At 43.8% G+C, this 17,361-nt stretch overlaps 1 protein-coding gene across 1 annotated transcript in view; it reads left to right on the top strand.

Moving 5' to 3' along the window:
- LOC138365900 (beta-1,4-galactosyltransferase 4-like) overlaps positions 1-17,361 on the top strand; it is a 73,421-nt gene that overhangs the window by 40,231 nt on the left and 15,829 nt on the right. Inside the window, exons 2-3 of the mRNA XM_069326614.1 lie at positions 14,196-14,261; positions 15,400-15,406. Coding sequence (XP_069182715.1) covers positions 14,196-14,261; positions 15,400-15,406 — 73 coding nt within the window. The remainder of the gene's footprint in view (positions 1-14,195; positions 14,262-15,399; positions 15,407-17,361) is intronic.

Here is a 17,361-nt window from a genome sequence, read left to right as displayed (position 1 = left end):
AAGCCACGAATACGCATAGCGTTTCGGGCAAGGTGTGGAGGAAAAAAACACTAAGACTAAAACTTAATAGTAATTGGGATTAGGTATAAATTGTGTTAAAAAAGAAATAAAAAATAAAAAAGGGGGAACATGTCAGAAATCAGCAAGTTTACAAGTTGGATAACAAACAGCATTGTTTAACAAAAGCAAGACACGGGTTGATATTTAGGGGGTAAGGTAGGTTACATGGAGTTAATTAACTACCATTTGGTTTTACTCTTAAACTGGTTGAGAGAGGTACAGCCTTTAACATGATTGCAGAGACCATTCCTCATTTTGGGTCCCTTAATTTGTAGAGCACTTCTAGTTTGGTTAAGTCGCACTCTTGGAATATCAAATAGGTATTTGTTTCTGGTGTGATACCCATGAGTTATATTACAATCTTCTAGGAAGCTTCTAACGTCAGGATTGACATTGCAGTTCAGAGTTTTAAATATATAGAGTAAACATGAGAGGATGCACAGTGACTTAATATCTAACATATTCAAAGATTTGAGTAAGGGTACCGAGTGATGTCTGGGGCCAAAGTTAGATATTGTTCTAATAGCAGCTTTGTGTTGAATATTTAGAGGACGTAAATAATTTTGTGTAGTAGAACCCGAAGCACAAATACCATAATTGAGATAAGGATAGATGAGAGTAATAGAGTGTCACCAGGGCAGGGCGAGGTACATAATATCTGATATAAGAAAGAATGCCAACAGTTTTAGATTTTTTTTTATATATTTAGAATGTGCCCCTGGAAATTCAGCTTGTTATCGATGAGAACACCAAGAAATTTTCCATCTGCTTTGTTATTAATTTGGATATTGTTTATTCTTAGATTAATTTGATTTGAGGATTTATTGCCAAACGAAATATAGAAAGTTTGTCAATGTTAAGGGCGAGTTTGTTGGCAGTTAGCCAATGATGGACTTTATTTAGTTCAGTGTTCATTGTGACATTAAGAGCAAGAGGGTCAGGACTGGAGAAAATTAAATTTGTGTCGTCAGCAAATAGAATTGGTTTGAGGTGTTGAGAGGCATTTGGAAGGTCATTAATGTAGATGAGAAAGAGGAGAGGGCCAAGTATGCTGCCCTGAGGAACAAAAATGTTGATGGGTAGGGTGGGAGAAATGGAATTATTCACAGAAACATACTGGAGCCTGTCAGTAAGGTAAGACTGAAGATGTTGGAGGGCGTGACCTCTGACTCCATAATGATGTAATTTAAGAAGGAGGTTTTGGTGGTTGACAGTGTCAAAAGCCTTATGTAGGTCAACAAATAACCCAACAGGGAACTCATTTTTATCAAGAGCTGCATGTATCAAGTTAATCATACTAATAAGTGCATCGTTAGTGCTTTTTTTGTGTGTCTGAAGCCATATTGGCAAGAGTTAAGTATATTGTGTTTGGCTAGATAAGAGTAGAGCTGCTTGTAAATTAGTTTTTCAAATATTTTTGACAAGTTTGGCAGAAATGATATTAGTCTGAAGTTGTTGACATAGGAGAGATCACCACATTTATGGAATGGGGGGTGACTCTCGCTTTTTTAGAATTCCTGGAAAGATTTGGAGTTCAAGTGATTTGTTGTACAGCAATGCAATGGCAGAAGCTAAAAATCTGGAGGCTTTTTTTGTAAATTAGAGTTGGTATCTCAGCAAAAGCACTAGACTTAGTTTTAAGGGAAAGGATTATCTCATTAACATCAGTGGAATTAGCAGGCGTTAGGTACAGAGACTGTGGATTGTTACCTGTAAGGTAGTCATGAACATTAGTACGGGAGGATGGAATATCATTAGCCACGGATGACCCAATAGACAGAAGAACCTATTGAATTCAATAGCAGTATCAGAGGCTAAAAGCACACCATCATTATTGGACTGCACTGGATCAGAATGAACTTGGAACCACTTGGAATATTACTAATGCACAATGGAATCTTGTTCCACAAAACACCACAATTAAGCTGTGAGTGTGGAGTGGGCAGCCACCTCCTCTGCTATCAAGTTCACTGAAGGTAGCAATGTGTGCCAACTATCTGTCACTCTGTACCGCTGCTCACCAGACACATCCATACAGATTAAAAATTAACCCAACAGTTAACCCACATAACCCCCGCTTCCCAACCATTCACTCGCAACCTTTCCTCACACGGGCTACAAATAACCTCAATATAGACCTCTCTCTACTCCAAAACTCTGAAATCCAACTTCCTGTTCCCCCTATTCCACCTTGGCTTTATACAACTCCTAATATAGCAACTCGACTCGAAGACAACAGTCCAAAATCTGCACCAAACTCAGCCATAGCCTCAATCTTTACCTCAACAATGAAAAATTGCTACCCAAATACCACAGCGGTTTATACAGATGGATCTCGCATCATCATGAACAACGTACCTTAAGTCACTAGCGCTGTATGGATACCGGAATACCATCTCAAGCAGGGATGGCGGTTACCAAACCAACTATCTATTTTCACAGCAGAATTATATGCCTTATATCAAACTCTCCAAATAATCACAACATTACCATACAATCTGTAGTGACTCCAAGAGCGCGATTCAAGCAATTACGTACTCTTCAAAAACGTGTAAGGAGATTGTCTATCCATGCCTTCAACTTCTTCACAAACATCAATTGAACGGTTATGCCACCTCTATCCAATAAGTCCCAGCACATTGCGGTATTCTCCATAATGAACTAGTAGACCAACTAGCCAAAGCGATGCACAACACGCCTCACATGACCCATCATCCAATTCCCTATGTTGCACGTAACGGAGCCTTCAAAGATACCATCTCCCAGGATTTTGCAACAAACTGGAAAACGTTATGCTCACGTTTGCACTATGGGTCCATTAAAAACAAATAGGAGACTTGGAAACATGTCCGATATAAAAGCAGAGAAATTGATGTAACGATGACCAGATTAAGGCTGGGACACACCAAACTAGCAGCACACAGCTCTAAGTACAGAACAGACATAAATGAACTCTGCATTCACTGTCAGGTGCCTGAAACAGTCGAACACTATCTCCTGCACTGCTTCAGACATCATAGTACCAGAGTAAATTTCAAACAAGTCATTATCGCACTTAAAATACCCTTTACCATCGAGTATATATTAGGTGGTGGTGACCACTCGTTACAAGAAAAATACCAAATAGTCAAAGCACTGGCTAAATATCTCCAGTCGACCAACAAATTGAGTCACATCTGACCCATGCCACATTTATACCTGGCGCCACCAACAGCCAAACACAGAAAACAACTGCCTCGTCGCAGCACCATGGATCAGCTGACGCCGTAAACACAACATACCGCCCTACGGTGCGGCAAGTCTCCCTCCAACACACACCTCTGTTTTAGTCACTGCTCGTCTATCTACGGCACAACGCAACAAGCACCTTTGTAACTCCAATCATCCTCAACATAAACGTGTCTGCCAACATCTGAACTGGTGCAGTCATTGGAAGGACAAACCCTTCATGCAAACTGCACCTACTATAAAAAAAGAGATAATAAATATACAGGGTTATTCCTCTGTGAAACACTATTATTGTATAGCACAGTGAATACCAGCTATAATTTACTTAGCTCAGTGTAGTATATCCTACACAACAGTGGCCAACATGAGAAACGGCGAGGACTCATAAGTTGTTGTTGTTGTTGTTGATTTAGGGGCGACGACGATTGGGGAATCGGATGCGACCCGGCGTACCCGTTAAGGGTGAATTGCGAAGCCTGGAAGGGTGGAACGCTAAGCCAAACCGCGAAACAAGTGACGCCAATCACTAGAAACTAATATGCCATACGACAAATAAACGCACAGACGGGCAGATTATTGGGGAGCCCCGGGAGTCCCTCAGGGTGACAAGCACCGGCCCTGTGCCACACAGAGAACACCAGGAAGCAAAACCAAAACTCGGCCCCCAACTAAAACGCAAAAAGTCATCCAATGTTCTCCAGCAGAGCAGAAGTCGGCCGCCCACCACGAATGAGGGCCCGCCAGGAACCCACCAAGACCGGCCAACCCCCGGCACCTCTCGGCCAAGCCGGCCCCCGAACACCGTCACCCCGCCGGGAGAACCAGCCAGAACACGGCAAAAAAAAAATCTAACAACAATCCCGTGACCCAAGGCGATATATGCGCCAGGCGTCGTACAACCGGACCGTTGAAAAGGGATGCCAAACGGCAGCAGCAAAGCCAAAACGTGAAAACAAGACGTGAACAGGCGGCTCCCAGGCAGAGGAGGTGCCCAGACGTCCGCTCGGCTTCAAGGTTGAACCAGGAGCCGACCAGGACTCGTAAGGAGAGCTGAGTGGGGGCTTTGTTTACATCTTCTTCTTGAGAATAGGTGCAGTTTGCATGAAGGGTTAACCCTCCCGATGACTGCACCAGGACAGATGTAAGGAGACGCGTTGACGGTTAGGAGGAGAAGAAAGTCAAAAGCGGGAGATGTGACGGGCTGTAGAGAGAGGAGTGGCAACGAAAAACAGAGGCACACGTTAGAGGGAGACACCCTGCACTGGGGGGCGGTGCGTCATGGTCACGGCGGCAGCTGATCCACGCAGGACGTAGCAGTGTGCGCAAGACGGGAACTAATACTTCTCCGGAAACTTGCGTATCGGAAAGTGCAAGCAGTACGCTTCCCAAATCACCCACAGGTAGGCGGGCAGCCGGCTACCAGGCAGCGCCCTCGGCTGAGACATCCTATCCGGCACCCTATAAACAAACTCCTTCTCCGACGATACCCAGATAGTGGACGAGCACCACGGGATCGGAAGCACCCGGGCATCCCGATAAGGACCCAACTCCGGACCCTCACAGGGCACGACCCCAGCAGACGGGACTAGGCAACCCCCAGACCGGAGGAAGGAAGGAGGGGGAACAGCAGGGGATGCAGGCGCGGCATCGACCCCACCACCGGGCACAGGAGCCGAGGACCCCCGGCGCACATCGTTCCGCAACATCACGACGAGGTCCCGATCATCAGGGACAACCCCGCACTGTGGAGATCCAACAGCAGGTGACGCAGGAGGTGGGGCACAGGTAGCAACTTCGGAGCCCCGCACAGCACCATCATCCTTGGCGGGGGGCGCCAGATCACCATACTCCCCAACCATTTCCCAAGGCACACCACAAAGGGGAGACACACTCCGAGCCCGCCGCGAACGCTACGAGACAGGCCGCACCTCACCACGCCCAGCAGGCCCCTCTGCAGGCATGGCCACCATCTTCACATCCACACAGGCCACACCCGCACCGTCCGAAGAGTCCACAGAGGCCACATCACCCACACTGTCTACATCATCCACGGAAACAGCCTCAGAACACCGACGCGCACGCTTCTGCAAAGGGATGGAAAGAGCAGAACTACAGTCGTCAACACACACAGACACGGCAGGCACTTCACCATGCCGAAGAACCCCTTCCAAAACAGCAGAACCCGCGTCCCTGGGAGCCGGTATCACATCCACAGGCGGGGGCGGGACATGACCTCCACCGGGACACCCTTCACTACACGCAGCGCAGGCGACGGCCCGACACCCACACACACCGGCTCAACAACCCCAGGGGCCACAGCAGTCACCTGACATGTCGCACGGGGCGTGGAACTCGCCTCAACAGGCGTAGCAGCAGACAGGCAATCAGGCGCCTCAGGCACAGCACCCACACCGTCCTCAGAACCGTCCAAACGCAACAGGGACAGAAAATCCTCCGCACGAAGAACATGCACCCGACCAGTCGCTCCCACGTTGCACGCCGTAGCCAGATGACCCTCGTGACCACACCGATAACAGGTGCGCGGTTGACCCCGGTACTGGCAGCGGAGCGTGTAACCCAACACGGACATCGACGACGGGACACTACACTTCAGCGACATCGTCAGGGTGCGGGAGCCGTCAAGCATACCAACACAGTGCCCGGCAACGACCTTGTTCCAACGAATACTTAACACTGTCCCAAATCGTTCGAAACAGGAGGCTAAAAAGTCGTCCTGAAATTCGAAGGGGGCACCATGCACCGCCACAGACGTCAAGGTGACACTAAGATTCACCACCTTAACGGAGCCAGCAGAATCTGGGAGAGGGTAAACACGCCCCTCACACCACTCGAGAAACGCCTGAAAGGCAGCCTGGAGGCGGAACTTGACCACAGCACGGTGGCCCTGAAGCAGCTGGATGCCCACCAGGTCCGACAGCAGCACATGCAGCACGTCCACCAGGGCGACACCAACCAATGGATGGTCCACCGGCACCGTAAACGCGAGACCAGCCGACAGCGTCCTCTTCATTGGAGAGCGAGACGTCCCCATGGCTAAGCAAACGTCACCCTGTCAGTGGCAAACCACCACCAGCAGGGCAAACAAGCAATCACCCAACGAAAACACTAGCCAGGAGCGGAGAGACCTCAGGAACGTCCGACCTGGCCGGTGGTCACCACGCAACTCTTGTTTACATCTGAAGGCGAGAGTGGGACTCCTAGTGGCGGTGTCATGAAGCTGAGCTGACGTCACGGACTGCTGTGACGTCATGGATAGACGACGGCAATTATTGTAGAGGCGATGATACCGGCGAAAAAGCACAGGGGTATGTTGAAGTGTAGACAGATGTTCACTGATGAGTACTAGAACAGTTGCGTCGGTAATGGCATCGGTGTCGCGTCAGTGATGACGTCGATGTGACATCAATGTGGCGTCGGTAATTGCGTCGATGATGGTGTCGTTATTGAAACACAGGATTATATCAACTGTTCAGATAACTGCACACACATCCAGTGAGCAGTACATGCAATAGAAGCTGGAGTCGACACTTGGCGGCGATGACAGTAGCTAAAGAGTATAGACGAAAAACACCTGGAGCAAGTGGACTAGGGTGGCAACAAACGCCGGAAATTCAAAATGGATGGGGGCGGGAACTTTGCTCTCTCTCTCCCTGATGAAGTAATATTCTTGTTGCTAGATATAGTGCCTTACTTGAGACGTTGACGTAGAGTGGTGGCTAATTATAGGGCCCTTGGACTGGTATGAATATTGATGACACACTAGTGTATCTGTGGCAGGTGGCTCGAGTTAGCTGTGGCGGTGGTTTGAGTAGACACTGGGTTCCGGCTTGATCAAAAATTTCTGTCCCACGGGCTGCTACCAGTATTCGTTCCTTGTGTTTAATTCAGTTGTGGATTAGATCGTGCTTGGGTCTGAAGAGATACACAGCCTGTACTTCTTGGGCTTTAATAGTTGTAGCAGAGAAAATATATATCCAGCGCACCAGGGTCCTGCTCTAATCTCAGTCTGTGTAGTACTGGGGACTACATGGAAGCGGCTACGGCACTGCTCTTCAGGTCATGGCTCACTGGCCTCAGGATTGGCTATACACCAACCGATTTGGAATATAATGGCTAACATAATACTCCTCATATAACACCTGAGATGGTATAATGCTCTCCCCCTGTATAACACCAGTGATGGTATGATACTTCTTATATAACACCAGTGATGGTATGATGCTCCCTGTATAACACCAGTGATGGTATGATGCTTCTCATATAACACCAGTGATGGTATGATGCTCCCTGTATAACACCAGTGATGGTATGATGCTTCTCATATAACACCAGTGATGGTATGATGCTCCCTGTATAACACCAGTGATGGTATGATGCTCCCTGTACAACACCAGTGATGGCATAATGTTCTCCATATAACATCAGGAATGGTATAATGTTCTCCATATAATACCAGGGATGGCATGATGCTCCTTGTATAACACCAGGGGTGGTATAATGTTCTCCGTGTAATTACCTAAGTGTAGTTACAGCATGAGAGCTACGCTCGTGGTGTCCCGTCTTCCCAGCACTCTTTGTCATATAACGCTTTGAAACTACTGACGGTCTTGTCCTCCACCACCTTCTCACCTAACTTGTTCTAACCGTCTACCACTCTGTTTGCGAAAGTGAATTTTCTTATATTTCTTCGGCATCTGTGTTTAGCTAGTTTAAATCTATGACCTCTTATTCTTAAAGTTCCAGGTCTCAGGAAATCTTCCCTATCGAATTTATCAATTCCTGTTACTATTTTGTATGTAGTGATCATATCACCTCTTTTTCTTGTCTTCTAATTTTGGCATATTTAATGCCTCTAACCTCTCCTCGTAACTCTTGCCCTTCAGTTCGGGGAGCCACTTAGTAGCATGTCTTTGCACCTTTTCCAGTTTGTTGATGTGCTTCTTAAGATATGGGCACCACACAACCGCTGCATATTCTAGCTTTGGCCTAACAAAAGTCGTGAACAATTTCTTTAGTATATCGCCATCCATGTATTTAAAAACAATTCTGAAGTTAGAAAGCGTGGCATAGGCTCCTCGCACAATATTCTTTATGAGGTCCTCAGGTGATAGTTTTCTATCTAGAACCACCCCTAGATCTCTTTCTTTATCAGAATTCTTTAAAGATTTCTCACATAATATATAGGTTGTGTGAGGTCTATGTTCTCCTATTCCACATTCCATAACATGGCATTTATTAACATTAAATTCCATTTGCCAAGTGGTGCTCCATATACTTATTTTGTCCAGGTCATCTTGAAGGGCATGACAATCATCTAAGTTTCTTATCCTTCCTATTATCTTAGCATCATCAGCAAACATGTTTATATAATTCTGTATACCAACTGGTAGATCATTTATGTAGACAATAAACATCACTGGTACAAGAACTGAACCCTGTGGTACTCCACTTGTGACATTTCTCCAGTCCGATACATTGCCTCTGATCACTGCCCTCATCTTTCTATCAGTCAGAAAATTTTTCATCCATGTTAGAAGCTTACCTGTCACCCCTCCAATATTTTCCAGTTTCCAGAACAACCTCTTATGTGGAACTCTGTCGAAAGCCTTTTTTAGGTCCAGATAGATGCAGTCAACCCAACCATCTCTTTCTTGTAATATCTCTGTTGCTCGATCATAGAAACTGAGTAAATTCGATACACAGGATCTTCCAGATCGAAAACCGTACTGTCTGTCTGATATTATATAATTTCTCTCGAGGTGTTCTACCCATCATTATTTTAATTATTTTTTTCCAATATTTTAACTATTACACTTGTCAATGATACCGGTCTATAATTAAGGCGGATCTTCCCTGCTTCCACTTTTGTAGATTGGAACTATGTTAGCCTTTTTCCACTCATCAGCAACAGCTCCTGTAAACAGGGATACGTGAAAAATCAGTTGAAGTGGAATGCTGAGCTCAGGTGCACATTCTCTCAGAACCCATGGTGAAACTCCATCTGGACCAACTGCTTTGTTCTTATTTAGCTCCTTGAGTATTTTTTCCACTACGTCTCTAGACACTTCTATGTGCTCTATGTTGTTCTCTGGATTTCTTATTGGATCTGGTTCCCTGAAGATTTCATTTTGTACAAACACACTTTGGAACTTTTCGTTTAATGTTTCACACATTTCTTTTTCATTTTCCGTGAATCTATTTCCCATTTTCAACCTCTGAATATTATCCTTTATCTGCAATTTGTTGTTTATGAATTTATAGAATAGACCTAGTTCTGTTTTACATTTGTCTGCAATCCCTTTTTCAAAATTTCTTTCTGCCTCTATAATCACTGCCATGTAGTTGTTTCTCGCATTTTTGTATTGCTGGTATGTTTGGGGGTTTGGCCTAATCCTGTATTGATTCCATTTCTGTGTCTTTGGGTCTCTGGCCCTCTCGCAATTTCTGTTGAACCAATCCTGTTTCCAAGTTCTGCATCTCTGTTTTGGTATAATTTTTTTTGTGTCTTTATCATATATTTCACAAAACTTGACATACATCTCATTCACTTCCTTGCCTAGCAACAAGTCTGTCAATTATACTCACTAAAAAATTGTCTAAGGTTGCCATAATGTTCTCTCCTAAATTCAGGTTTTTCAATTGCATCAACCTTCATATTTTCTTCCAGATTATAACGCATTGCATACTTTATTCCCAAAAAGACATGGTCACTTTTACCAAGGGAAGAAGGTACTGAATGTCAAATATTTTTTCCTTCTTCCTGGTAAATATCAAATCTAGTATGGAGGGAACGTCCCCTTCCCTCATCCTCGTAGCTTGTTTAACATGTTGATACGAGAATGTTTTCAGGATGAGGTCTACAAATTTACAGGTCCAAAAATCTTCTGTTTTAGCTTCATATGCTTCCCAGTCTATGGATTTCAAGTTGAAGTCGCCGACTATCAACAGTCGTGAACTATCGTTATCCGCTCTCGCTATGATCTCTCTCATTATTGTTATAAGACCTTCTCGTTTACTATCTAGCTCCTCCTTTGACCATGTGCTGCTTGGTGGTGGACTATATGCATTTATGATCATTAGTTTATCATCCTCATGGCAGATCTCTAGTACTATTATGTCAACTTCTTGTGGATTGGCAGCCATTATTTCCTTCACCTTTAGGTGTTCTTTCACCAGCACAGCAACGCCACAGCCTTTCCTAATTTTTCTGTCCCGTCTCCAAATTGAGTATCCCCTTGGGAATATGACCTCATTTAAAATAATATCTTCAAGTTTTGTCTCCGTGAGTGCAACAATGTCTGGTGTCTGCAGCTGTATTACATCACTTAACTCCAGTATCTTCGATCTTACTCCATCTATGTTGGTGTATGCAATCTTGAGGAACTTGTTCCCCCTCTTCTTATTTTTCATTCCCCCTCTCTCTAATGATTTTGTTGGTTTGCCTTTATGTACCACTTTACTGGCCTGCCTACCCCTATCACTTTGTAGAAAAAAGAATTGATTTCTTCTTCATTCCTGCTCTCATTTAAACGTTTTGCCTCGGCGAGGTTCAGTTTCAGCTTCTCTCTATCTTCTTTTGAAAGATCTCGTCTTAACGACCACACTTTCCCATCCTCATCACTTTGTAATTTTCTAGCATTCCTTAGTACTTCTTCCATCTGTTTGGAACCATTTAGGGTGATCCTCAAAGGTCGATCTTTCCCTTTTACATATCTGCCTATTCTCCTGTAGTCGCACACATTCTCTATGGTTGTATGACCTTCCACGAGGCCAACAATTTTATCTACTACTTTTGCTTCTTCTACAGCTCTTTCTGACCTAGATGTTATCTCCTTTTCTTTGCAGCCAAAAATGATCAGGGACTTACTCCGATCAACTTTGTTTTGCACCAACTTCGGGTTAGATGCCAATTCTTTCCTCACTTCCAGCCTAATGTTTGTTTTATCTTGGTTGCTGCAGTGTTTGACTTCCTTTACTGCTTCTTCTATTTTTTCCTTCTCCTTGGCCACTTGTGCATAAGTGAGTTGCATATCTTTCTTGCACTGTTCAATTCCCTGTGTAACTTCCTCCATCTGTGCTGACAAAAGCTGTTTCTCCTGTTGAATTTCCTTACCTAACCTATTGTAGTCATTTATGTTTAAATTTACTTTAACTTCTTCCAAAGCTATTTTTAAGAGTTTATTTTCTTCTTCCATGGCTTTGCAGTTTGTTTCCAATTGATTCTTATCCTTGCGCAAGTCTTTCACTAAACCCTCAAGAAGTGTAACAACAGGGATGGTATAATGTTCCCTGTATAACACTAGTGAGGGTATAATGTTCCCTGTATAACACTAGTGAGGGTATAATGTTCGCCGTATAACACCGAGGATGGTATAATGTTCTCCATATAACACCAGTGATGGTATAATGCTCGCCGAATAACACCAAGGATGGTATAATTTTCCCCCGTATAACACCAGGGATGGTATAATTTTCCCCCGTATAACACCAGGGATGGTATAATGTTCCCAGTATAACACCAGGGATGGTATAATGTTCCCAGTATAACACCAGGGATGGTATAATTTTCCCTGTATAACACTTGGAATGGTATAATACTCTCAGTATAACACCAATAATGATGTAATGGTCCCCGTATAACACCAGGGATGGTATAATGGTCCCTGTATAACACCTGGGTATAATGGTCCCTGTATAACACCAGGGATGGTATAATGGTCCCTGTATAACACCTGGGAAGGTATAATATTCGCAGTGTAACACCAAGGATGGTAAATGTTCCCCATATAACACCAGGGGTTGGTATGATGTTTATCATACAACACATGTGTGTTCATAATAATGCCTGCATAACACCATGGATGGTTGATATGGAGAAGCTGTTAGCCCATGCAGCAGCTCCACCCTCTTCACGTTGCTACAATTGTCCAGTGGAAAGGCAAATGGCAATGTGCTTGCGTCCAGCACCGTCACAGGAGCGGCCAGAACGAGATTGAAGCCAACATCTGCCATATGGTCACTAGCTCCAGATTTTTCCCCGAGGTTGACTCCCTAATCTCGTCCCAAAACTGGGTATGGCCCCAAGGCAGCGGATGTTTGAGATCAGGGTTGTCCTTTCCTTAGATGAGCTGCCTTCCCAGGCGGTCGAGTCCCATCTATCCGGAGCAGATGGCTGTAAGGCGCCAGAGGCACGAGGTCGTACACGAGAACGAGGACCTGAAGGGCCACCTCTGTACTACACCTGAAGCAGGCTGGTAGCCTCTCTGAGGTCCCTGCAGAACCTCTAGACCCAGCATTATTATGACCACATGTGTGGTCATAATAATGACAGCATTACACCAAAGATAGTATAATGCTCCCATTATAACACCAGAGATGGAATAATGCTCCCCATATAACACATGTGGTTATAATAATGCCTGCGTAACACCAGGGATGATATAATGCTCCCTGAATGACACCAGAGGTAGTATAATGCTCCCTGTATAACATGTTGGATGGTACAATGTTACCCGTATAACACATGTGTGGTCATAATAATGCCTTCATTACACCAAGGATCCCTGTATAACACCAGGGATAGTATAATGCTCCCTGCATGACATCCAGGGATCGTATAATGCTCCCATTATCATACCAGGGATAGTATTAGGCTCCCCATATAACACATGTGTAGTCATAATAATCCCTTCATAACACCAGGGATGGTATAATGCTCCCCGTATAACAAAAAAGGATGGTATAATGCTCCTCATATATCATGGTCATAATAATGTCTGTATAACACCAAAGATGGTAGAAAGCTCGCCATATAACACAAAGGATGGTATAATGCTCCCTGTATAACACCAGGGATGGTATAATGCTCCCATTATAACACGAGGGATAGCATTAGGCTCCCCCATATAACACATGTGTGGTCATAATAATGCCTGCATAACACCAGGAATATTATAATGCTGCCTGTGTAACACCAGGGATGATATAATGCTCCCCGAATAACACATTAGTGGTAATAATAATGCCGACATAACACCAGGAATGATATATAATTATTTATATAACAGCGGAGAGTCCACTATATCTGGACCATTAGCAATAGAACCCAAGTACCTGGATGTTGACGAGTCCGCTCTGTATTATCTGCGTCACACCAGTGAAGGCGTATAGTAACCTTGTCAACACGTGTACAGACAATGTGTATTATCTGCGTCACACCAGTGAAGGCGTATAGTAACCTTGTCAACACGTGTACAGACAATGTGTATTATCTGCGTCACACCAGTGAAGGCGTATAGTAACCTTGTCAACACGTGTACAGACAATGTGTATTATCTGCGTCACACCAGTGAAGGCGTATAGTAACCTTGTCAACACGTGTACAGACAATGTGTATTATCTGCGTCACACCAGTGAAGGCGTATAGTAACCTTGTCAACACGTGTACAGACAATGTGTATTATCTGCGTCACACCAGTGAAGGCGTATAGTAACCTTGTCAACACGTGTACAGACAATGTGTATTATCTGCGTCACACCAGTGAAGGCGTATAGTAACCTTGTCAACACGTGTACAGACAATGTCTGTTGCAGCCGCGATGACACTATATTACATGGTCGGAACACATGCGGAGTCCACTAACATCTATTTGACATGAATGAAGACTTATAACACTTATGAAAATTATAAGTCTAACAAGACTTATAACGAGAGTGTGCAACCACATGTGCACAATCCTAGTAAAAATATACTGATGTTTATATAACAACCTGTGCACCTCAATTAATGGGTTTGAAAGTTTTAATCCCAATGACAACTATATGATACCAATAAGAGCTTAATAATACATATTCATCAACCCTGACAGATTTTTTTTTTTTACCAGATTGGGGCCTTCCTAAATCACATGCACCCGTTCCTTCAGCGCCAGCTTAACTACTCCATCTACTTTGTCTAGCAGGAAGGTAAGTGATGCTAATATTTCCTTGTTGAGGGCTTCTATCCCTCTGACTAGTGCTCTTGCCTCTTAGTTTAATTGGAAGAGGATCTCTCCAAATGTCATATGTGTTTGAAGTTAACTAAAAAAATCTAAATTATTTGAACAATGAACATTTCCATTTTTGTTTATATAGATTTACATTCACGATAACCTTGTTACTGTGATATTTGGGTCAAAGTTTTCAATGAAGGTTTGCTTTATTAACATTATCTTGGTGGCGGATGTAGATGCACAATCTTCACTAGTGTGTCACATTCTTCAACTATTTTTTTTACCATGTAGTCGATGTGGATTTTGCATTTAATGCAGCTGCTCTTGTTGGTTGAATGTTGAGTTTGATGCGCAGGGCTTCAGATGCTTCACAGTCCAGTAAGTAATGTAATAGTGGTGCCTCTGCTTCTGTTGCAAAGATAAGACACTCTAACTATTGGGTTTATTACCTCCCAGCAGCACTTGTAACCAAGTCTGAGTCTGTGTATGGCTACTGCAATGTCTCTGGATATTTTTTTGCCAGACATGAAAGAGGACAACCCAGTGGCTTGTTCATTACACATCGCAGTGGATCTTCCTTCCGCTAATTTGGCTCTTTGGCGACTTTTGATAGTTGGGAGTATTTTCTTCTTGATTTTCTCCTTAATCTGTGAGAAACTTGGAGGTATTTTAACCTGTACAACAGGTAGAGCAGTGGCAGTTTTTGCTAGTGAGTCTGCCTTTTCATTACCAACTATGCCCATGTGACTTGGTATCCAATTTAGGGTGATTAACAGCTGTTTCGGTATCGACACCGTTGTTGGAGTGGGAAGTGGTATTTTCAATGGCATTTATGGACCTGCACTCCAACTCCCAGGTATTAGGTGCGATGTAGTCAACGTCATCTGTTGGTGGTGGTGTGGCGCCGGTGAAAGACTCCTGTTTGATACCTCAGTTAGATGGTGAGGTCGATGATGATGACCTCTGGTGGGTTGCGTACCGATATCAATGCCATCTAGGTTGTGAAAGCAATTACAATTTCAATTCCCCGGTAGAAGGGTGTTATCCTAAGGTCACCCAATATACTGACTGTCTAGTTAATGACGTTTTATGTTCACAGTGGTCACGTAAGGAGGCGATTGCGATGAGGAGGACAGTTCACCTTGGGCAGTCCAGAACTCTTGACTTGGTCCTGTGAGAGGACAAAGTGACCGCCGTCGGTAGTAGCAGTGTGTTAGTTGCTGGATTTATGTAGTGTTGTATGGACAGACGTACCTGGGAATTGGCCAAGAAGAGTTACGAGATGACGGTAGTGCATCTGTTGAGAAGTGCTGCTAGTGTATTGCTAGAGACTTCTGCCAGGGTGTTAGCTAACCCTGTACATGATTATTTAAGACCCCTGTCAGCTTGTGGCTGAAGCCCTTTGCCAGTGAATTTCTTGAGAGCAGATGTGGGGTACTAGGGCATTGTGATGATACGATGCGTAGACTGGCCCATGTCGAAGGTGTATTCGCCAGTGATTGCCATTGAGTGTAGACAATGTATATGTGAAGATAGTGGACTCACCAGGGCTTGATGAACACTACGGATCTACTGAGTGTCCTGAGTGAAAGCGACAGTGTAAATGTGTAGTTATAATTAGAGATATATATATTGGTGAAGGTGATAATGTATTGGTGAAGGTGTAATTGCGTGTTGTTTATTCCCCCTTCATTCCTTGCACTGTTACTTGCTACCACCAATTCTTGAAAACTTACCATCGACTTTGGGTAGGATCAAGGAGAAGTTATGAGAAACGTTAACAGAAAGAACCCTGTTACTGGCCCCAAGCTGGCTGTAAAAAGACAGTGTGCTTCTTTTCCTAAATGTAGGATTTATGTGATAAGTTGTATATTAGCTCTGTGCTGGATGAATAACAATGCCTGAAACGAAGATTTAGAGATGGTATGAATGATGGCATCTTGTAAATTATTCTTAATTTCTTAATTTATAGCCTCTGTCAGGGAATATAATTCTGATTGCAATGTTGAGTACCTACTGTTCATGCTCCAGTAAGTTTCATGGTTCTTAGTGTAACCTGCTGCCCCAGCAGAATCTTTTTTTTTTATCAACTGATCCATGTGTGATGATGTGAGTGGTTGTCGGTCATGAGATGGTTTCCATTTGTTGTTCTATGACTGCTTTGAGCCTCTGCGAGTCACAAGCTGATTTTCTAACTGGTAATCCTTCAGTGATTACCTTTAAACTCGGTTCTTCCCATGGAGGAGTTTGCCGAAAATGTTGATATAGGCGATCTTCTCCTTTTTCTCTAATAGTCAGTTTCAAGTCCACTTTCTCAATCTTTCGCTTCAATCTTGACCAGATTTTCCCTCCAAGTACTTGTTCTATATTGAAGGTTTCTATGCAGTAATCTGTTTACGCAATCTTTGATTGGCAGTCTGGCGGTGGTTCCACCACGTTTTACTGTTTTGGTGGATATTTTTTGTTTAATTTTGTTTTCTAAGGCTGGCAAGATGGTTTCCATTCTTAGATTCTCTCGCCATGAGAGAATAGGTGCTCGCAGTATTGTTTTGAAGGCATTGTTTTGAGACACTCCAGTTTCTCCCATTGGTTATCACTAAGGGATGTATGAGCAGGAGCAGCATAGTCAATGAATGACCTAACTGCTTGAACGTAGTACATTTTGAGTACTGGTAGAGATGCACCATCTCTAAAACTTGTCAGGGAATGCTAAGCTGAGTTTCTGGTTTTGTAACGTTGCAGAAGATATTAAATTTCTTGAATTAATTACAACTAGGTGTCTATTATGACACCAAAGTATTGAAAATTTTAGTGACCCACTCAATTTCCTTTCCTTGAATTGCAGCTCTGATGCCTTGAGTTCTCATTTTAACGGCCATTGGCACTGTGGAGAAATGCCCGACAGACCACTGGAACATTATCTAACACAGTGCACAGTTACAAACCCATTAAGATTTAAACTTAGATTCAACAGAGCAGAGGAAGTTGTTAAACGCATACGGCAAAATCTTACTGAAGCGACCATACGAATCATAACTACTCATACTCCGCCCAAGTAAAA

Source organism: Procambarus clarkii, chromosome 2 (assembly GCF_040958095.1).
Source record: "Procambarus clarkii isolate CNS0578487 chromosome 2, FALCON_Pclarkii_2.0, whole genome shotgun sequence".
NCBI classification, from domain to species: Eukaryota; Metazoa; Arthropoda; class Malacostraca; order Decapoda; family Cambaridae; genus Procambarus; species Procambarus clarkii.
This window is presented reverse-complemented; position numbering and strand designations above follow the sequence as displayed.